Raw genomic sequence first — 23,699 nt, forward strand, 5'->3', positions numbered from 1 at the left:
ATCTTGAGGATAGGTGATCCTAACGTGGAGATATGGAGGAATCTTCTCTCAAAGTCTCCAAACTTCAAAACCTTGGTCTTTTGCTCAAAAACTTCAAAATAACACAAAATCTCATCAAAACTTTGAAAGATTTGAGAAAATATGAAAACTCACCCAAGGAAGATCATGGTCTCACCTCAGCTCGTGCAAATGGAAATAAAATCTTATCCATTCACCGACCTAGGGCCTTTTATAGGTGGCTGGCCAGACCACCTTCGGCGGCCTAACGTGATTCCAAAAGCCATGCATGTTCGGCGGCCGAACCTGGCTTTTCTCCCTTGGTTCTTTTCTTTCAAAAACTCATTTTCTTTAGGCTTAAAACATTAAAACTTAGTAAAAACCTTTAGAAAAAACACAACTCTTACCCTTCTAGAGAATTCCGGCACCTGAAATTCCACCGAACGGTAGGAATTCCGATACCGAAATCTAGCCGGGTATTACAGGATGAGCTAAAGCTCAAGTCAATCTCCCACTTCCTATAAAGATCTTTAAAATTAGAACTTGCAAACTATGTTCCATTATTGATGATCACTACCTTTGGGATTCTGAATTGAGTGAATATGTTTTTGCTGATGAAGGAAATCACTTGTTGGGTGGTGATGGACTGCACTTTCTCAACCTCAGCCCACTTACTGAAATCATCCACTACCATAATTACGAACTTCCTTGATCTGGTTGCCTTGGAGAATGGACCAAAGATGGCTATCCCCCTACTGAAAGAAAGGCTAGGGGCTTCCAATTGCTGCTTGCATCTATCACAGGGTCCTTAGGATGTTTGCATGTACGTGATATCTTCGACACTTTTAGACAAGTTTCTTCGCATCTTGCATTATCATTGCTAGTAATACCCTTGCCTGAATGTTTTTAGGGTGATCGTTCGACCTCCTTCAAAGCTTCCACAGTCACCCTCAGCCCCTCATGAATGTCCTTTAGGATTTTCTAGCCTTCCTCCTCCGTAACATAACGTAGCCATGACTGATTTGAGGACCTCCTGTACAACGTAGCCATGTATTTTGAGAATTATTTTATTAATCAAATAAACTTTTAAGAATTATATTATAATATTTTTTTTTTAATTTTTTAGATTTAAATTAGTACTTTGTTTATAGATGTGTTAAATTGAAAAATGTTTAGTTTTATTATTTAAAATTTAAAATTTTAGATGTAAATATGAATTAAAGTAAATGTTTAAATTTTTTTATTTAATAGGTTTTTGAAAAATAATATTGTCATAATTAGAAATTTTTTTATTAAAATTGGTTAAGATAAATAGTTAAAATTGAGGTGAATATGAGAGAATTAATTTTTATTATTTAAAATTTTAAGGTTAAGATATAAATATGAAAAGTGTTAAATATTTAGATTTTTTTGTTTAATAGTTTTTTTTATTAGTTATTAAGAGATATTTTGAGATTTTTATTAAAAATAAAATAAAATTAAACAGTATTTTTTTTATTTTATTTTTTTAAAAAATAATAATTTTAAAATAATTAAAAAAATATGCTTACAACACGGAAGGTGGAAGGACTATAAATTAATGCATTTCGTTTTTATTGGAAGTTTTAAAAAAAGTTCAGAGCTGAGCTTTTTCGTCCTAAATTTTAAACGAACTATTTTGAGTGTGGAGAGGGCCGCAGGGTTTTGGGCGTTTAGGGCTTTTGTCTATCCACTATCAACAAGCAACTAGAAACAGCCGACCGGAAAACCGCACTCCGATCACATTTTCATCCATCACTTCTTTCAATTCCAACTCTCTATCTCCCCGCTCAACATGATAAGGGGCGGTAGAACGTACGTTTCCTCGCCGCCAGCCTTCTCCAACGACGCTAAACGACTTCTCGTTTGCTCTGGCAACGCCGTCTCCATCTTCAGCACCGCTACCGGCTTACCGGTTTCTTTCCTTTTCCCTTTGTGTTGTTTTTATTATTATTACAATTATACGCCTCATAATTTCTGCTCTCTTTTCAGTTATTTATTTATTTATTTTATCATTGTAGATAACATCTCTAAATGGTCACACGGCGCTCGTGACGACAGTGATTGTGGCTCCGGCTACGAGTCAAGCAAGTAAGATATTGTGCTATTGTTGGACGGCGTCTCTTGATGGGACAGTTAGATATTGGGATTTTTCGGTGCCTGAGTTGATTAAGACCATTGACATTAAGTTTCCCATTTTCTCCATGGTAATTATGAGCAAAACCTATTCGAAGCTGATTTTTCTTTGTTTGTTTCTGCATGTTTTGATGATGAATGCAGCTAAATATGAGGCGTAAATTTGGGTGAATTTGACTGTCTTTGATATTCTTTCTTTCTTTCTTTCTTTTTTTTCTTTTCATGTTGCTACTGTAAGGTTCAGCAATGGTTTGAAATCCTCGACTAAAGAGGACCTAACTTATGTGATTCTACAATTTCATTTTATATGTAATGAACTGTAAATTAGGTCAGTTTTAAGGCGTTTGAATTGGGTCCTGTTGTGGCCTATCTGCTGAATGCTTGCAATGCTATAGTGGTCAAAAGTTTGATTGCAGCAATGGTCCAGGCTTGAATGCATCTCACTGGGATTGCGGTGGGATGTTTATCAGGACGAGGAGGGTTATTCCCCTTCTGTAGCTTACAGATGGACTAAAAGGGGAAAAATTGTCGTGTAAATTTGTAAATTCAACGACAAACTTTCTATATCCTTACTAATGTTTGGTATGGTATGTATTATATGGAGCTCAATTTGAATTTAAATGAATGCATTTTGAACATATTGAACTGAAATTCTTTGTATAAAAAAGTTCTACATGCATTATTTAAGGGAAAGCATGAATTTGGGGGGGGGGGGGAGTGGATGGGGGAGAGGGGAAGTAAGAGAGGGAGATGGATTCTTTTGGTGTGGTATTATTATTATTATTATCATCATCAGCATCATCATCTGTTGTTCCATGAATTTATATGAATGCATTTTGAACATATTGAATTGAATTGAATTGTTCTTCATATTGAAAAGTTTTACATGTAAGGGAAAGTATGAATGAAGAGAGAGAGTAAGCTGTTCCGTAATGGGAAAATGGTTCAATTGGAAACATGACAAGGATGGAATGTAAATGAATACCATGATGGAACTCCTTTGTCCAAACAGGAAATTATCAGATCATTGTTGCTTCATATCTCATCATTTCTTTTGCATTTAATTGTTAATGGTGATATCTTCTTTTAATCTCATTGTCAGGTGATTCCATCTATACTAAGCCAATCAGCTGAGATCAATGAAAAACCAGCAAAACTTTTTGCTTATTTGTCTGTTGAAGCTACTAAAGAACTAGAAAACCAGTCAAAAGCTTTACGTGGTCAAATCAGGAAATGCAACTTGACTGACTCTCGTCTGCTTGGTGGAGTAATTTTGGCAGAGGTGGAATTTCAAATCATTTAATGCTTAAATATTCTTTGCTACGTCATTATGTGTTATGTTTCTCCCAATATAAACACAAATATCTAGAAATTGAAAGCAAGAGAAGGTAATTTAAAGTTATGACTTTATTTGAAGGTGAAAGTCAATATAATGGTCACATTAAATGCTTTTGCATGATGATAGACTTATTGCTTTTGATACTGCCAACTAAGTAAAAAAGACAGTATAAAAATAAATGCACTGCAGATATACACTGATTGATTTGCTAAACTATTCAACCCAACATTGGTTGCATATGGGGCTCAGGAAGAATAGTTTGATTGGCTTTAGAAAATTTCAGAAGTGACTACTACTGAAATTGTTGGTGTTGGCTGTGACATGCTGCTCTTTTTTTGTTAAAAGAAATTGAATTTTTTCCCCCAAAAACACTCGTGGCTAAATGCCTTGATTTGTTAGAAGCTTGAATCTGATCAGATCAGAAAGTATTTTTTATCATTTTTAAACATGTTTTTGTAAGCAACATAGTTTCTCTCAGATAATGCTGTTTTTTTTTTTTTTTTAAATTTTTACAATTTGTCTCATTCCCAGTAGAAATTTGGAAGGTTTCTTAGTTGCCTTTTTGTACAAATATCACCTTTAGCTAAACTGTTTATCGTCCATTAGTTCTCAAAAGTTCAAGACTCTGTGATACATGCTGGAATAGGTGTAATCTTCCTTAAATGACGCCTGTAAAATAAAATCACATCTCTAAAATTATCTATAAAGTTTTTTGGGTCCAGCCATCTATTTGTCAATGGGTGGAAGATATGCAAAAGCTCAAAGTTTCCAAAATAAAAAAAACAGTGGAAAATACCCACTAAGGGGATGCGTTATGTACACTTCTAAAAAACTAATTGATAGTTGATAGGCAATTGATTAAGGCCTATCGATTGCATTTTGGCTAGCTCTACAAATAGAGTTGTTTTTCATCAACTAGTAGCTTAGTTGATTTTATTTTATATTTAGACTATATTACCCTTTTAAAATTTATTAATTAATTATAGTTTTTTACATTAATTTTTTTACACCGATAAATTATTTAAAATTACAACACAATAGATGAATTACAAATATTATAAATAATAGTTAAATTAGTTATAATATTTGTTATTTTAGGATAAAAAATTATGTAGGTGTATAAAATTATGTTTTGGAACTTATATTTTTCTATTTATTTCATTAATATAATAAATTAATATACATACCCTTATTGAGTCATTTTATATACTAACAGTAATAGGTAGACATAATTTACCAAATACTTAATGTATGTTAACTAAAATTAGTTATCAACTACCAATTACAATTAATAGCTACCAGCTACCAACAATAGCTATCGGCTGTATCCAACAGCTAAATCAAACAGGCCTTAAACTCCACAATCATTACTGATCAAATATATCCATGTTAAGCATCTTAGGAATCAGTTCTTCCATCCAAGCAGTTGATTTTCTTTTATTGTCTAGGTAGGTTGCTTGTCTGGTTCAAAGTTTTTGATCTTGTGTTCATTATCTTGACAGACAAACAAACCAGAATTTATAAGTATTAGCGCCTGTGGAAAATATTTTGGCATCCAGATCAAACGCAAGATTCATGTATGGAGAGTTCCCAGTGCGGATTCTGAGCGTACAATGGCTAAGAAGATCACACTACATCATACAAAAAATGTCACAGTTATGGCATTCCACCCAACTCAGAGAATTCTTGCTGCAGGAGATGTGACTGGGAGAATTTTGATTTGGAGGGGTTATGGAAATAGAACATTTGCCATAGGTGATGGGCTTTTGAGTGGAAGATCAATGAATAATGAGGAAGAAAGACCCGGAGTGAGGGGTGGTGATGATGCTGATTCCTGCACAACGTGGCATTGGCACCCTGCTGAAGTAAATACACTTTCATTCTCTTTGGATGGAGCCTATTTGTATTCAGGTAATGAAACAATAATACATATATTTAAGCTGGTAAGGCCTTCTTTGATATTGCCATACAAGTAGCCTAACTGTATTTCAGGTTTGAACGAGGAAAATAGCTGGACCATTTATTAGGTTGTCTTGGAGTTGACGAGTGTATAATGGGATTATATAGTATTTATCATGTGGTAAATGAACTGGATATGTCACTGGTATATCTATTTGTGGATGTTGAATATGCAGTTTCTTCATAATACATATGTTAAGTCCATATGGCCTTCTTTTGCCCCTGCACACAACTAGCCCAACTATATTACAGGTTAGAATTAGGAAAATGGATGGACTGTTTATCAGATGTTTGTGGGGTTGACAAGTGTAATGGTTGGATTATGTATCTCATGTGATAAATGAACTGGATATGTCATTGGTGTAGCTGTTTGTGAATGTTGAATACCATAGTTTCTTTAATTCTCACATGTGACAAACGTTGCTTTCAATAGATAATGGTTACAAACTTGTTTATTGGGTGAAAAATGCTCCACTTTAGTGGTTATCCCTAGTCCAAAAAGTTTCTCAATGTTGCTTCCAAAAAAAGAAAAGTTTCTCAATTTTGCAGTTAGAATTTAAACAGTAAAAGATGCTCAATTACCACCTGAACATTGACAATGTCAGGCATAATTGCATGGATACCTTACTGCATATTCTTTTGAGAGCGTGCTTGCTACTTTGGGTTGTTCCTTTATTCATTTCCAATGCTATTTTTGTTTAGGTGGAAAGGAAGGAGTTCTTGTGGTTTGGCAACTGGACACAGGGAAGAAGAAATTTTTACCACGAATTGGATCTCCACTACTATATTTCACGGATTCTCCAGATCCTTCTCTTTCCTCAGTAAGTGGCATTTGCAGGGAAATAGTATTCTAAATCTAGTTTGTATTACTAAAACTATGTTCCTTAGATATCTTGTGCAGATAATCAAATACATTTATTGAAAATGCCTTCTATGGAAATTCTGAAGTCCATTTCAGGGATCAAGGTTAGTTTTATTTATTTGCAAACTATTAGCTTGTTTACATGATTGGGCATTTATTTGTCATGATTACCAGATATTGGTTGGTTGAAGTGAGAAGTTGGGGTCCTTGGGGATAACTGTTTTTTTTCCAAGGATCAGGATAAAACTAAGTTAAAGCAATGAAGAAGAAGGATTACAAAAAAATGAGGAAAAAGTAAAGAGGATATAGAGAGAAAGGAATGGATTGATATATCTAGATGTCATTTGGTTTCTGGTTATCTTCTTCTCTAGGAGTTCTGCTTTTCCTGGGTTTAAGTTTCTTGCTAGTAATTTCTTAGGATGTAGGACTTGGATTTGTTTGGTTCTGTTATGACTAAGGAGTAAAGAAATAGTAGATTAATCTCTTCAGTCAATTGTAACGGTAGAAAGTAGTTATGTAGAAAATAGTTATGAGATCCAAAATAGTATAAATAGGAATTTACTTATAAAGAGAAAGATATCCAAATCATTAGTAATCAAGATAAACTCTTTCTCCCTATTTCTGCTCTCTCCTCTTCTCTATTACTTCTCCCTTTTCTTTTTCTTTTCTCAACCCAATCTCTTCTATTTCTTTCTTTCCCCATTTCTCTGTTTCAAAGGGAATTAAGGTCTGCTGTGGTCCTTTTCTTGGAATCCATATTTCTTCTGCTCTTCTTTCTTCTTTCTTGAATTTCTTCTTTCTTTCTTGAATTTCTTCTTTCTTTCTTGAATTTCTTAGAAATCCAAGAAATATCAAGATTCTAATCATTTTCCCTCCCTAATTCTCTCTATTCTTTCTCATCTAAGTTCCGCTTTTTTCTCTATTTCTTCTTCTATTCCTCATCCCTTTCTTTCTCTATTTCCCCCTAATTTCTACTCTTTCCTCATCTTTCTATCTTCTCTCATTCTTTCTTTCATTTCTGCTTTTTTTTTTTTCTCACCTAATCTCACTTCTAGGGTTCCATTTTTATTTCCAGAAATTTTTTTCCATTCTCTTATTTCTTGAGTTCTTTAATCACATTTCCTTCTTTCTTGAAATTCATTTTTTCTTCTTCCTCATTTCCTTAATGATGGAAAATCAACAAAAGAATGAAGATGACCAGCTGGAAATGAACCAGAAAATAGACTTGATAGTCCAAAAACTGGACCAAATGTTAGAGATATTAAGGGCTTTACAATCAAAAGATAAGGAAACTGTCCAGAGTCTACTTCACATGAGAATGATACTAGGGGAATTTTATACTTGCCACATCTGAAGGTTAGCAAAATTGAGGAAGAAAGTTGTGAGATAGTATATAATCTTGATGAAGATCAAGAATTTGATCATATGGATTTCCATAATTCAGATTGTTTCACTATTGAAAAAGAGAATCTACATTCTGATGGCAATGATGGTCTTGCAATGGATGGATAAATCTCTGTGGATTTTGGTTTTTCTAATCTTCAAGAACATGATTTTGATGGGAATGGTAATAGGTTCTTGCGTCCAAACTAAATTCTTTTCAAATATTTGATTAAGACGTGGACTTTTCAATTCAATATTTTTCTGTCCTTCACTTTGCTGAAATTCTTGAGAATAAGCATGGAGCACTGTTGGATAAATTTTATTCTAATCCAAGAATATTGACGTCAAAAACTTTTCTTGTTGTTGAGACTGTTCTTGATAAGGAAAAAAAGGAAACAAGAAAAGGAAGACAATTTTGAAAGATGGTATCAATCTTGTGGTATTTGTAATTTGAAAGTGCAGTTGAATTATCTTATTATCCTTAAAGAAGAGAGTTCTGAGCTTAGGAGAAGGCAGAGAAAAGAGGGGTTCTTTGGGATACTGCAGTCATTTATTGCTAAAAGAAACTGAGTTTGAAATGAGGAGACGACAGAGGAAGAAAATCAGGGCCTTGCCGCAGCTATTTGTGGGCCAACCGCCGCACCAAGCAGCTGCAATAGAAGTCCTTCCTGAAATCACTTGATGTTGGAATATATTACATATGGAGGCAACAGTTTCATGGTTATATTGCTGCTTTCCTTATTCATTCTTAGGGGCAAGAATGATTTCAAAGGGTTGGAGAATAGTATGACTAAGGAATAAAGAAATAGTAGGTTGGTCTCTTCAGTCAATTGTAATTGTAGAAAGCAGTTATGAGATCCAAAATAGCATAAAAGGAACTTACTTGTAAAGAGAAAGATATCTAAATCATTAGTAATCAAGATAAACTCTTTCTCCCTATTTCTACTCTCTCCTCTTCTCTAATTCTCTCTATTTCTTCTCTCCTTTCTATTTCTTTTCTCAACCCAATCTACTTCTATTTCTTTCTCTCTCCATTTCTCTGTTTCAAAGGGAATTACAGGTCTGCTATGTAATAAGTTCATATGCTAACTAGGAGTTTTTCTTTTCAGTCGTATGCATTTTTCCTGGTATATTATGCCACAAAAGAGTTGTTCATGCATCATTAAATTAAGATATAACACACAATGTGGTCTGGTATTCAATTATAGCCAACAAGATTTGAGAGTTATCTGATGATTGATGGTGAAAATAAAATGAAATTTCTCTAAATTAATCTAGGGTTTCAAAACGGGTGAGATAAATAGGGTAATTTGGAAAAGGAAAATAGCTGAAGTTAGCACAAGGTATGTATTTTTGTTTGTATTTCAGGGGTCTAATTCTCGTATACAGTGGGGACCTGTGTGTTAGCATCAAGAAATTTAATATCTAAACAAACTATCCAAGACTGACTTTAATTGTTTGGTAACAATTCACATTCCATTAGGAAAATGAGAGAATCCAGCAGTGTAAAGACAAATCAAACTGGCACTGGCAGTGTCAACTTCTTTGATTATTTTATCAATTAGAGTGTCTGGATCTGAATGAAATCCCTGTTTGTCATTATAAGCATTAAACAGTTCATACTTGCGTTGCTTAGATGTGAGCATTGTAAAAGAGAGTACATTTTCAGTATCAAATCTCATGTCCAAGTATGTAAAGATTTACTAGCAGAATGCTGTTGCTAGCTTTGGCATGCAAACTTGCTTTTGTGAAAGCTTGAATAGCACTGCAAAAATCTGCCTTTAATTTTGGGGCGGTGTTAATAGTTTTGTTTTGTGTCCTATATCTATGCCCCATTTTATGAGATTTGATCCTGCACCACAATATTGTTCTGCACCTAGCCGGTTATCATTGTACTTCCAATTTACTCACTGTTTTATTGGAAATATTAATCTGTTGAGAAAATTTTGTTCTCTATACTTTCAGCCAAATGATAATTCATTGGGAAGTCCTTGTGCTTTATTTTTCAGCTTCCTTCTACATTTCCAGAGATATATGAAGGCTTGTGTAGTGGAGTGGCCTTTGATCCCAATGCTGGCGTAGTTGCCTTGCGTACAGAGAACTATTGCATTCAGCTATATAGTCTATTTGATGATCGTGAAATTTCAGAGGTGAAGATGTTTTACATCACTGTTTCATTTAGTCTTTATTGAGTTTCATTTAATGAGCTTGTTAAGTTTTTTTCTTGGTCCTTTTTGCTGATATAAGAAGTTTCTGATTTTGGTCCTTGCAGCATCTTAGTCTATAAAGTATAAATTAATTAAGATACATTTCCTTTTTTTTAAAGGACACTGTTTTCACCTTTTTTTCGTTTTGTACGTGCATCATTTTTTTAACATATGTTATCATATAGTAGTTTATTTTTGTCCTCTCTCATATTTTCCTTTTTGTTTTGAGTGAATGTGGGTGAGAATGGTTTCAAAGATCAAGTGCTATCCTTCCATTGTTCAGTGCTGGACCATTGTAGTAATTGGTTTCTTTTTCAAGCAAATGAAACCAACCCATTCATTGTTTAAAGTCTTGTAGGTTCATCCATTTTTCTTTCTGATTCTTTTCCAGTGCAAAATTTTTATATAGTGTGGGAAATGGTATGTGGCTGTGCACCTCAATTTTTTCAGTGTGCATTATATATTCTAATTAATTTCTGAGGGAATATTTGCTTGTATTCTTCTTGACTGCAATTGAGTTGGAAGTTGAATTGTTTAAATGTGCCTTCTCCAGGTCCAGATTTGTGAGAGAAACCATCAGCCAGGTGATGAAATCACGGTAATGAAGTGGCTCATTTGCAATTTCTTTTTCATGTCATGATGCCTTTATAATCATATTTTTTCTTTATTATTTTTTCATATCATTTAATTTGAATTTATTGCAATATTATGTTCATATCATTTAATTTGAATTTATTGCAATATTATGACAATCACAATGAATTGTTTTTAACATTGTTTGTTATAGGTAGTAGTGACTTCAGTTGCTCTGTCATTGGATGGTTCAATGATGAGTACTGCAGAAGTTAAACTTGCTGAGGAGGGCATAGGTGGACTTGTTAGTCTTAAGTTTTGGGCTTTGGGCTCAGATAAAAGAAACTTCAGCTTGTCCACCATTGTGTATGAACCACACAGGTTGGCAAAATTGATTGTGATATATATATATATATATATATATATATATATATATATATATATATATAAGTATTCGTTATTTCTTTGTTTCTATCAGTTACATAATCGATCTATATTAATATTCAGACAATATATTGTTGCATCAAATTTTGATACTGGCAAGGTTGTCTGACCATTTGGCTTAGAAGCCTGAGCTCTTGTGTTCCATTTTCCAATTTTTACTTATCATTATCTTACATTATTTTCTATTTTCCAGAGTTCAATTCCTCACTTTCACCAACTCTTTTCTCCCCTCTGTTGCTTATTTCTATCCTTTTATCCTTCAAATACCAACTGTTTTTATTCCAGATTCTGAAATGCTTCTGTCACTAACTCTTTAACTTGTGGCATCTCTTTCTATTTCTCCTGGTCCTTATCTTTTTCACACTTCATTTTTTTCTTTGCCCGCAACCTTGTGTCTTTCAGTTGATTTAACTTGTGGTGGTGCAGATATGATGATTTTGTTAACCTTTGCATTTATTTGTATTTGTTTATTGTTCTCAATGGTTAGATTTTAAAGATTTGGTGGGTTTTGTTACCAATTGATTTATGATTATTTGTCTGGATTCATATTGTGAGATGTCAAAATTTTATGCTAGCTGTCACTGTAACACTCCTCTATCCAGGTTTTTGATTGGCTTTGTATGGTCTAATCAATGGTACTATAATATCCAGGTTGAGTTCAGTTGACTTTTAGGCTTTTTGATTAGGTCATGGTTTCAAATTGCAGCCGCCTTCGTGGTTGCGGTAACAGGCCTGTAATGGAAACAGGCTTGTAATGGTCATAACGTAATGGTAACAGCCTGTCAAAAAAATTTGCAAAGATTATGAAATTAGCAAATATTTAAAAATATAATCAAAAGTAAGTCATACAACTTAATAATCAGTACAAATATATCTAATACAGACAAAATCTATAAGTTTTAAACATCATACAAAATAATTAACCTCAATTACTACTAGAATGGGCGTTTAGTATTTACATTATGCAAAAAAATTTAAAATATTTGAAGAAACTACACTTTGATTTAAAGTAATATTCTTTTTTTATACTTACTACCTATTTTTCAAAAATTTTAATCTTGTAAATTTTGTATTTATATTTTATACTTAATACTTAGTTATCATTTATTATAACTTGTAAGAGCATAATTAAACTCATTTAATAATTAGTATTAATGATATTAGGTTATAATTCTGAATTTCTAAAGTTCTACATTTCTAATCTAGGATTCTAACTTCTATTTATTTTTAATTATGCATTTACTAAAAAATGATTAAAAAAAATCTAAAGACTTATGGAAAATATAATAAAAACTTATGTTTTGAATTTCTAATATAAGTTATCTAACATTGTAACTTCTAATTATTTTTATTTATGCATTCACTAAAAAATGATTAAAAATATCTAAAATTTGTTGAGAAATAATAAGAACTAACTTTTTGCTCAATAGCACTTCAAAACTAATTAGTGTCTTGGATGATTTGAGCTCTTCAACACAAGAATTTCTAGATAGAGAGTTGATAAATAGCACTTGAAGAGTCCTAAAGTTGATAGAAAATTTAGAGAAACTTGAAAGAAACAAAAAGGGTAAATTTTGGCTTGGGAGGAAAGTGGAAGGCTTTAAATGTGAAGAAAAAAAGTGTTTTCTACCTTCAATGATTCATACACTACACTGCAATAGATCTCTTGCAGCAATTCTAAAGATCTCTACCCATCAAATAAAGGTAACGGCCTTTATGGCCGTTAAGTCACGGCCAATAACGGCCGTGACTGTTACCGACACAATTTTTAATTGCCGTGAAATAACAGTCTTAATGGTAATAGCTCCTTGGAAAACCTTGAAATAACAGTGTAACGGCTGTTTTTTAAAATCATGGATTAGGTTGATTAGGGATTTTGAAGGGGTTGTGATTATGTTGGTAGCATGCATTCTAGTTTTTGGTTTTTGAAAATGTAGCGCTGGTTATTATGGCAGAAAGGTTAAAACCAAGAAACTGGTTAAACAAATCAATATACTCACTGCTTTTACTGATTCTGTTTCAATTCAGTAATTTTAAATCTCTTGCTCTGTGAAGTTTGTACATTTGAACTTCTTAAATATTGCTAGTAAAATCCTGATGCCTCTTGGTGAAAGTATCTTCAGGATTCAATATTTGTTTTCCTAAAATGGGATATGTTGATATGAGTCTGCTGCCTGCAAATATGTCGCACAAAAGCGATGGAAATCATGTTACTCATTATTGTACAGGGATGCTGGCATTTCTTCAATTGCTTTCCATCCTACCCGCTGTATGGCTGTCAGCTCATCTTATGGTGGGGACTTTAAGGTAAATTGAAAAAATAGAACTTTGGTTCTGATCCACATTTTTCGTAATATTTACACTTCCCTTTTCAAACTTGCAGATTTGGGTTTGCAACAATGGGATTCAGCGAAGAGATCAAGTGCCTACAAGTTCTAGATGGACTTGCCATGCTGTAGCTTCATACAAGTATGGTTGTGGTTTTTAGAGGAGCTTAATTAAGTTTAAAACTTTAGTGTCCACTTCATTCCAGAAAAAAAGTTTGAAATTACTAAATTACCTCCTAATCCTTAGTCTATAACTTCACAACCAGCAACTAATTTAATTGAATGAATTTACTCAATGATGCCCTATAAAGCCCTGGACAAAGTCCAGATCATAATTCTTACAAAACAGGTATTCATTGTTCTCTTTTTTCTTCAGCTCAGTGGTCTCTACTTAATTTCCTTGGAAAATGTTTTATTCTTCAATATGGTAATGAATTTACATGGAGAATTGAAAGCGTTCTTTTCAGTAGAGTTCTCCATAATTGGCTTTTCTCTGTTGTCCTTTAGATCATATACTTTGTCATCTTTTTTCCTTATGCTCTGTTTTTGTATTGTAATCATGAAATCATGTGGTTGCAATACAGCTTGGTGATCCTAACTGTTGGCTATAATAACTTTTGTTTTATTTTTCCTTGCAGAAAAAGGCCAATGACAGCTGCTACATTTTCTTATGATGGTTCGGTTCTTGCTGTTGCTGCTGAAACTGTTATTACATTATGGGACCCTGAGAAAAATGTTCTTGTGGCTGTAATTGGGGAGACACTCACGGTGATTCTTAAGCTTCTGATGAATGCCATTTATCCTATGACATGCATTTGCATCATACAAGCATATGCATACTCAGGCACACATATGCTATGCTTTCGTTGATGTTTGAGAACAGATGCTATTTTTCATTCATTGAATACCTTGGCATCTTTTAGTGGCTCCTAAATGATTGTAAAATATATTAGTTCTTCACTATTAGGAAGGACTAATATGTGGAGTTGGTTACAATAGTTCCTTGTTTAGATTTCAGTTTTTACTTCCTCATTTTTGTGCATTTTTCACTTGCAACAACTGGGATGGAGTTACTGCAACTAAAAAAAAAAATGAAACCCACTTTGATGGCCTATTCAATGTTGTTCCACTGAACAGTTTGGTGCATAATTTTTATTTTTTAAGTTTTCAGTTGGGAGCCTGCAAATTTTGGCTTGTATACCTTTACTGTCCAAGTAAATAATAACAAAGAAAATATCTGGAGAAAATAAATCAAGTATACCAGATGTAAAAGGTATCAAAGTGACTTGCCTTCTGCATGACAAATGCATTGGTCAAGGCATCTTTAGATGGCGTGAAATGTCCATTCACTGTTTCATATTGGGTCAACATATCATTTTCTCCCTCTCTTTATAAGGTTGCTCTTGTTAATTGTGTTCTATGGAACTTTTTGCAGCCAATTGTCAGTCTCTCATTTGTAGGGAAGTCGGAATACCTTGTTTCCACATCTTGGGAGTCAAAACCACAACTATCCGTTTGGAGCTTGTCAAAGCTGTCTATGTCTTGGTCATACAGGCTTCATGTAGAAGGTAAAAATCCCTTATCTAAAGAAAGATGAATAATACTAGCTAGGTGATTTTTATGTTGTGTGATTTATTTGTAGTTCTTAAAACATTGCCAATCTTTTGGATACTGCTCAATCTCATTATCTGAAAAAATTTGTATGATATTTTTCTTAAAGCTTGAGAGATGCACTTAGCAGTGTTTATTAAGTTGAGGTGACACTGAGGTTATGGAGTGTCATATGGTCTTAAGTGAAAGGCAAGGAGAGGGCTTTCTTGAAGCACACATACTCTTTTAATGGAAAAAATATCTTCTAACTAGTATGATAAAGAGGAGGATAAAAGAAAAGATAACAGAAAAATTAAAAAGAAAAAAATGGTTTAAATCCTTGATTTGTTGACCAGGCAGTGAGAATAAAAGAATAGGAGAGGAGAGAGGGGAAGTAAAAATAAGAGAAGAAAAAGAGAGAGGAAGAATGACAGATACCTCTTAGGTTGTTGACTCCGGAAGCTAGTGGCTTGAAATGGATACCATAGGTGAGTTTGCTGTTTTAAAAACAAGTAAAACAAAAATAAACAATATATAGGTTATTTTAGAGAAGCAGTGCCTCTTGCCTCAGGGTTTGAGGCACTTGCCTCTCCATTCCTAGGCACACCTCATCCAACTGAGGGGAGAGGGCCTTGCCTGATGCCTTTTGTCACCTTTAACAACACTAATACTGAGGAGAGTCAGACAAGAATAAGTTAATAGTACACTTGCCGTGTGCCTCGTATGAAGTAGAATTTGTGTGAATTGGTTGCAACAATTTATTTATGACCAATTAGGTTATGCAGTTAAATACACTAATTATGAGTAATATTGCAATTCTTTGAACTTTGGTGGTTCGTCTTGAACTCCTGGTGACCAGTATGAATTATGGGTGTGGCTTATATATAGCTTGTTCAATCTTTTTCCCTAGGCTTGTGGCGTTTTGAATCTTCTCGTTTTCATGAGTTGGAAATATTCATGCTTCTCCATTTTAATCACTGGTTTATATTTTGTGAGTGTCATTCCTTTTACTGTATGCATCTGAATGTATTGTAGATCTCAGGTAATGCCATTTAGACTAACCTTGCTTCAAAACTTCCCTCAAATATTGCTAAATTTTTTAGCATTTATGCTATTCTTCTCTATTTGTTTTTAAATTCCCAGATTTGGGTATTCTTCCACCCAAATTCTGCTTAACTTGAGATTGGATCATGTTTATTAGACCTATGTCATCATCAAGTATATACAAAGGAATAAATCATATATGATCAAAGGAAGAAAAAAAAAAAAGAGAATCAAGGCTGACATGTTGATGTCAGCCAATAGGGGTGAGCATTGAACGGTTTAAACCAAAAAACCAAACTGAACCAATTGACTTTGGTTTTTTGGTTAGGTTTTTTATTATATCGGTTCGGTTTTGGTTATTGTTTTTAGAAATGTTCAGTTTTCAGTTGTGTTGTTAAGGTCACAAAGCTGAAATAACTGATTTGAACTGATCTTTATCCACTACGGCTATACATAACCATTGGCCTTTCCGAAGCTAAATATTCTTTCTTTTCTGCACCCCAGTTTCAGCTGACATACAGTTTGCACTCCTCCTCTTTGCCTTCTATGATTGCACAGCTCCTTGCCAATGTTGAAGTCATCCCTTCCTCTTCCTGCTTTGTTCTCTACTTCTTTGTTCCTCCTCTTGATTCAGTCCTTCACAGTTGTCTCGTCCCCTTTTTGCTTGTCCCTCCCTAGCTTTCATCCCTGACTCTCGATGAGAGACCATGGCCCATTGCTGGCATCGTGTGCACCTGTGCTGGGACGAGGATTCATTGCATTGCATCGCATGGTCGCACTTACATCTCGTTGCCTCGGTGCTCAAGGTTGAGTCCAAATGCTAGGCGACAGTATGATGCTATTGTCATTGTGCAACTTGTGTATTGCTGATCATTGAACCACAATGGTTCTGGATTCTATTTTTTTAGTTAAAATTAAATTTGACTTTGTGATTGGCTTTACTTTTGTTAATTTAATGCCTGAGACTTGCTTCTTGCTGCTATATTACATTACTCTTGGACTTGTATTTGCTGCTTCCTTTTATGTTATCTTGGACTTGTATTTGCCATTTGCCCCTATTGCTTTTAGATTATCTTTTGATTTTGCATCTGATTGTGCTTTCTTCAATTGGTTTGTTTTATTTCATTTTTTTTTGGATAATTTTCTTTCTGCAAATGGGATATATGTGATGGGTAATTTGGGTTTGAGGGCTTTCACCTCTGCAAATGGAGATGTCTTATAGCCGATGAACTGAACCGAACTGATTTTTTTGGCTTGGTTTGATTTGGTTTTCATTATTCTTTGGTTGGGTTCACAATATTTTACATTTTTGGTATTCGGTTTTTCTAGTTTGGTTGCACACCCATATAAGCCAATTCTGATGAGGATATCTTCATATGGTCTTCACAGTCATCAAGCTGGAAATTACTTGAATAGATTTATGTGTCTACATATGTAATTTACATTCTAACACTAACCTCATAAATGTCTCTCTGAAATTCCTATGAAGCCTTTTCAATGTTGTTAACACCATTTGGAGCTTTCTTGTTTTCCTAAAATACTTATTTGTTAACCCCATATGAGAGGAAGTGCAATCTTCTTGGTTGCAGAATCAAATGGGTTTTTTTATTGTAAGGTTATTATATCACAACCTGAAGGCAGTCGGTTAACTCTTCCAGGAGTGTCATAGTTTGCCTAATGAATATATGTATATATGTTTATATATTATGAATATGCCACCTTTATAACTTGTGAAACTTTGGCTATGTTGCTGATTCTTAAGAATAGAAACAATGATGCTCTTCCCCCTGTTATGAGGATTTTTCCCCCCTCCTTTTTTCTGATGTTATTACAGTAATCTCTAATCCTTTACTCCTCATTCCTTTCTTCCATTGGAATTTTGTAATATTTGAGATTTTCTACATGATTGATGCAAGGATCTTTTTCGTTTAATATATTTTTTTCTCCATTAATATTATTGTCTTTCATTGTATATATGCCTCATTGGATTTAAATCTTAATATAATAATCTTTTTAGCTTTCTCCATAGTTGCTTATAGTGTCCATGTGCAATCCAGTTCTAGCATTTATATTCTTTTGATATTCCTTTTTGGCTTTGATTGCTCTTTAGACATCATTATTCTCCTTAGCTTCACTAATGTATCACCTTTTTAATCTTTGTAGCAATCTTTGTCCTCGTGATTCAAAGTACATCTTTTAAAATGGGCTACTTGGGAGCCACTTACATCTATCTTTTTATGTTCCATCACCTCTTCTTCTAAAGCTTTTAGTCCACCTTTTAATGTGTCATATCTAGAACCATCAATCTATTTAAGCTTAGGCAGTTAATTCCCTTTCTGTGAAAGATTCATAAGGTCTCAAAATCTATGCATTTGCTAGCTTTACGAGAAGGATTGTTAATTGTTGAATTGTATTTGCATGACATGCTAGTTGTGTCAATCAACTCATCATATTGCAAGCTATCAGATCTCATGGGTTTTAGTTTTAATTTTTATGTTCTTTTTAACAAGTAATGGATGCAAAATGAGTTGCATTCTGGCCATTATCATAGATCTATGATATCATACAGCCATCTGTTTTGCTCGAGTTAATGCTACGCATGTGTCATGCAGCTATATCCAGTGCGGCAGACTTATCTTCTTTTGCTGTTCTTGTCTTCCTTCCTGAATCATCTAAAAGAGATGAATCCAATGAGACAACTTTTGGCGGAAGAGATGGAGCAATTTTAATTTTCAATGCAGCAGATCCTGTTCCTATTGCCACTTGGTTGGTGAATAAGGTAAAATTAGTCTTTAGTCCTAGCTTTATGCATTGCTGAGTCTATCGAAATATTACCTAAAGATTATGTTCTTAGAGGCATCCATGCATACGTAACTCGGAATGTGGATCATGGGTTCATTTACTTTCTATTGCATTTGGGCTGAACAGTGCATTAGAGTACTGATAAACTTATCCTTTCTGTAGGCCAAGGGAGGATCCCTTGCTTTTCTTCAAGTAAATCAATCCTCTGTGGAAGAAAATGTGGTTGATGGAAAACCACTTAGATCATTGCTTGCATACGTAAATGGGGAGCATGAGTATATCCTATTTGACCCACATGGAAAAGAAGCTAAGGAACTTGGCACAATTAGGCAGGATGGTGTTGCGAACCTTGAAGAAGCTGGTAAGGCTTTCCTTAATTTTTAGTCCTTTGTTTATGTTAATCATCTGAAAGTGTGGTTAATTCAGCACCTATGTCAGTAAGTACTTAAGTTCACCCTTGTGCTTTTTTGTCCTTGTATTAAAACTCTGGCTATAAAACATGAGAACCTTACTTTTCATGTGGTTTCATTTAAATCCTAGAGTATGAGTGATTGTCAAATGAAACTGTGAAGTTAATACAAAATTTCAGTTGAAAGGAGGTGTTAGACCATTATTACAACTCGAAGCACTAAATTGCGTGTTCGTCTGCTGTATAAATTGATGACTGCTAATCAGAATATTGAACATTTATATTTGGTGTATAGATTAGGAATAAATTCACAAATACTCATTTGTCCTCATTTATAAACATTTCAGTATTATTCTTGTCTTCTCTTTTCTGTGTTAAATATAGGAATTGTTTCAATTAAGTTATTATGTCACGGATTGTATTTCTGATTACTGTTACAAGTAGTTAGCAGAATGTTCTAAAGCACACTTGTTTATGGTCTGAATTAATAGATTTAAATTTCAGTGAAATTGAAACTACCGCATTCTTAGTTTTTTTTTTTTTTTAATTGGTACTTAAGCCTATAATTTAGGTGCTATTTGTTCTTTTTTTATTTATTTTTGTGTTCTAGAGTAAAAGATAACTATAATGTGTTTGTTTTAGTTCTTTTATGTTTTAATTAGAAAACCACTTGCCACAATAAAGAAAACCAAGGAAACCAAAAAAAATTAACGGTATTTTCATGTTTATTGAACATGATTTTTGTGGAGGTTTTTCTCATGTTTGACTTTGAGGAGCAAGATCCCATAATGGGCACATTTCTGTGCATTTTTTTGGGGCGAATATAGAACATAAGAACATATCTGTGCATATTTGATATTCTGATTTAGTGATGACCACAGTGGGTTGCCCTGTATGTAGGGGTGTAAACGAACCGAACCGAGCCGAGCCAAGCTTTGAAGAGCTCAAGCTTGGTTTGTTAAAATTTTTTCGAGCTCGAGCCGAATTCGAGTTTTACTCATTTCGAATTCGAGCCGAGTATTAAGAAGTTCAAGCTTGGCTCGTTTAGCAAACGAGTTTAGACGAGTCGAGTTTTTATCGAACTGAGTCGAGCTTTTATCGAGCTTAGTCTCGAATAGTTCACGAGTAGTTTAATTTATTTACATGTATAATGAGTTTTAGTTTAAAATTAATAAGTTTAAAACTAAAATAATTTTAGTTAAATAAGTATATCTACAAATTAGCACGTAAACTTATAAAGATGAGCTTTTAAATCTTAATGATCCAAATATATGCAAGTTTAAGAGTGTAACTAAACTATATAGAGCTTAATTTTAGAAAATTTAAATTTGGCTCATGAAAGTATATGCAGGGTTTGAGTTTATTTCTCTTATGATAGTAATTTCAGTTTACTTAACGAGACTGTTTACGAGCCTATTCGCGAGCTTGCTCATGAACTCAGAAACAGAGTCAAGCTCACGAGCCGAATACTATGGAGCTCAAGCTTGACTCGTTTACCAAACGAGCCTAAAAATTAAGCTCGAGCTTGGCTCGTTTAGAAATTGAGTCGAGCTCGGTCGAGTTTTTATCGAATCGAACCTCGAATAGCTCACGAACGGTTTGGTTCATTTACACCCCTACCTGTATGGATACTGGAAATGATACAAGGGAGTTTGTATACCACCGCCCCCCCCCCCCCCCCCCTCTTTCCGTCTGTTTTTCTTTCCCTTTTCTCATTTTTCATTTTATATGTAAGATGGACATTCCTTTTAATTATATTATATGCTTTTTAGTTATATAATTCAATTGCGTAATAAAAAATTATTCATATATATATATATGTATGAGATAAATTTCCATTTAATTTATTATATCATGCAATTAATTTGTATGATCATTGGCTTATAATTTTTTAATAGAATTAATCAATCCTATTTGAAATAGAAGTGAAAATTTAGAAAACACAGGCAAATTTTTTTTTTCCCTTTTGATTTTAGTATCAGTAGTGCAACCAAAGAAGATCTTGGTTTTCTGTTTCCTATTGTAAATTTTGGTTTCTGGCTTCTGTTTTTAGTTTTGGATTTTTGTAATTTTTAACAACCAGACTCCTAACCACCCCTTAGTTACTTTTAACAAGTCATAATTTGATGAGAGTAGAAAGGGTACTTGAACATTAGCTTTACTTTTTTCATTTTGCCTTTTTTTTAAAGAAAAAAAACAGGTTTCATCAACATATTGAGTGGGCACTTTATCTTTTGAACTTGTTTTTCCTGTTGATATTGCATGAAAAGCAACATATATTGGGTTATTTGATAAAGAATTTAGCATATGCTTACTAGAATCATTTATTCATTTAATAACCTGGCCAGCATTTTCTTTTATTGGCTTAGGATTTCATTTTCCCCCATCCCCTTTGTTTATGTCAGGGAAATTTGGGTACGCTTCTATCTATGGTGAGCTCCCAGAGTTTAACCCGAAAAGAGTCCAGACTTCAGCAGTAGCTCCATTTGTACAATCTGGGAAGCCATGGGACACCATATTTAGTGGATCGTCACATAATCTTCCACCCCTCACCAAACTATGTTCAGCAATATTGGAATCATTATTGGAAAAGAGAACTACTGTTGCAGAATGATACATGGAGATGTTCGATACAAGCTTCCTGACCCGATTACAGATGCCCCTCCAAAGTGTCAGAATTCTTGCATGTACGTGATGAAACAGAAGCTTCTGATCACCCGACTTTCTCTTATTTTGAACCGGTGGTTAAAATCGCAGCTCATGTCTTATTGTGAACCAGTGGTTAAAATCGCAGCTTATGTCGGTACCTGATATTGGTGGTTAGGAGAAATTTTGTAATATCAAATGTAAGGCCAGGTATGGGCTTGAGGAAATTTGGTATTTGTTAGTGCAAAGTTCTCTGGAATTAGTGTTTATATTATTAAATCAAATGTTGGTGGGAAAGACACCTCTATTGGCTTAGGGTAGGTTTTCTTTAACACAAGGGGAGAGAAGGAACTCAGTAATTGTTGTAACATTTGATTTGGTAAGAAAGTTTTGTCTAATTGAGATGATTTTATAAAGTCATGACGGTCTTAAAGCATTAAATACTAAAATTTAGTGATTCTATACTAAAACTTAGATTCTTTTTCCCTTGAGCTTGGTGGAATGAGTGAAGGACGAGCAACAGGATTTTATAGTGCTGCCATGCGTCAATTTGATACTCTTGTTGCTGTTTTTTTTTTTATTTTAGAAATGCAAGACCAAAAAGAATTAAGATTTATAATTAAGTGGGAAGATTGTATTACATTTAATTTAGGAATGAAAAAAAAAAGGGGAAAAAAGGTAGTTCAAATTTAAGTGTGCAAGGGCAGTGTAAAACGAATGTGTTGTGTGGGGCAATGAGGGGTATCCTTTTAACTGATTTAAGAGTGAATAATGCGTGTTTGTAATTTCTCTGTCTTTTTTTAAATCTTCGGATTTATCATGGAGAAGTTTATATTCTTTATTTTATGAGCGTGAATTTTACAAAAGTTTCTCTGAAGTTGTAGTCTGCAGTCAAGGAATTGCCATGCTCGAGTATGCGAGTCTCCAACCTGGACACGATCGGGTTGAAATTGGCAGTTCACTTTGCAGTAGAATTGGAACCGGACTGGATTAGGCTTGATTGATTTGGTTTAAAATGACTCCAATTGATAGTTTGAGTTTTGAATCGACACTATTCGATCAGATCTAAATTTGGTTTTAATTTGGTCTTTTGGTTTCTTAAAAATATAATAATATTTGAGAAATTGCCTTTTTTAAAAAATAAACTAGGATAAACATTACGTTATGAGCATGGACAAGTACTACTGGTGTCTGAATTTGGTGCATCATATTTTTATGATTAAATATTTTCTTCGTCACATAATTTTTTATTATTTTATTATTTTATTAATTTTTAATGATAATTATCTTAAAAACATTAAATTGTATTAAATGTTAAAAGATACTTTAAGAGGTTTCTTAAAATAATAAAAAAAGATAGGAAAAAAAATTATAGAAGAGATACATTTCGCAATGAAATAATTTTTTTTAAATTCTAAATGTTGTTTTATTAATAATGGATTATTTCATTAGTTTTTTTGTTAGATGTTACATTCTTAAAGAGTTAATAACAAATATGATAGAAACATTCTTTACAAATAACTATAAATTAGTCAATCATATGATATCTTATTGATCATGATTCGTCCAGTCTAGTTTATCGTCACCTCTATCAATATTTGCTAATTAGCATAGTGATACTAATAAGAGTAGGATGGTAAGTCCCATACCATTTGACGTGAGTTATCTCGACAAATATGGGTATTTATCGTGATAAGTGATATGAACTAGTAACATTTAGATAAAGAACACATCGAGTTTATTCTTGTCATTCTTCGCTTATTTAGGTCGTAATAGTGCATATAATTCTTAAATTTGAGGTAACACTTATTTTATTTATAGGAGATTTGAGTTTAATATCACTTACATACTTATACCACATATAGATATATGGTGAATATTGCTGCTCATTATGGTTATAAGATTTGATAGATAGATGTGAAAATAGCTTTCGTATGAAGAAATTTGGTTGAGGAAATGTTTA

The 23,699-nt window shown here is 33.5% G+C and overlaps 1 protein-coding gene across 1 annotated transcript; it reads left to right on the plus strand.

Moving 5' to 3' along the window:
* Window positions 1-1,612: 1,612 nt before the first annotated feature.
* LOC110617275 (WD repeat-containing protein 75) lies at window positions 1,613-22,206 on the plus strand. The gene is made up of 16 exons (XM_021759954.2): window positions 1,613-1,930; window positions 2,037-2,222; window positions 3,254-3,433; window positions 4,993-5,401; window positions 6,152-6,270; window positions 6,338-6,415; window positions 9,704-9,844; window positions 10,455-10,499; window positions 10,689-10,855; window positions 13,147-13,225; window positions 13,302-13,387; window positions 13,884-14,013; window positions 14,681-14,813; window positions 18,492-18,658; window positions 18,844-19,042; window positions 21,496-22,206. The coding sequence occupies exons 1-16, from the start codon at window positions 1,811-1,813 to the stop codon at window positions 21,702-21,704; spliced, it is 2,448 nt and encodes an 815-aa protein (XP_021615646.1). The 5' UTR covers window positions 1,613-1,810; the 3' UTR covers window positions 21,705-22,206.
* Window positions 22,207-23,699: the final 1,493 nt, after the last annotated feature.

Source organism: Manihot esculenta, chromosome 6 (genome assembly GCF_001659605.2).
Source record: "Manihot esculenta cultivar AM560-2 chromosome 6, M.esculenta_v8, whole genome shotgun sequence".
In the NCBI taxonomy this organism is placed as follows: Eukaryota; Viridiplantae; Streptophyta; class Magnoliopsida; order Malpighiales; family Euphorbiaceae; genus Manihot; species Manihot esculenta.

Bases quoted from the DNA above. Each gene is read 5' to 3' on its own strand.
- LOC110617275 (XM_021759954.2), top strand. From the start codon at position 1,811: ATGATAAGGGGCGGTAGAACGTACGTTTCCTCGCCGCCAGCCTTCTCC. The intron at 2,223-3,253 runs GTAATTATGAGC...TCTCATTGTCAG, and splicing joins AGTTTCCCATTTTCTCCATG to GTGATTCCATCTATACTAAG. The intron at 9,845-10,454 runs GTGAAGATGTTT...TGCCTTCTCCAG, and splicing joins ATGATCGTGAAATTTCAGAG to GTCCAGATTTGTGAGAGAAA.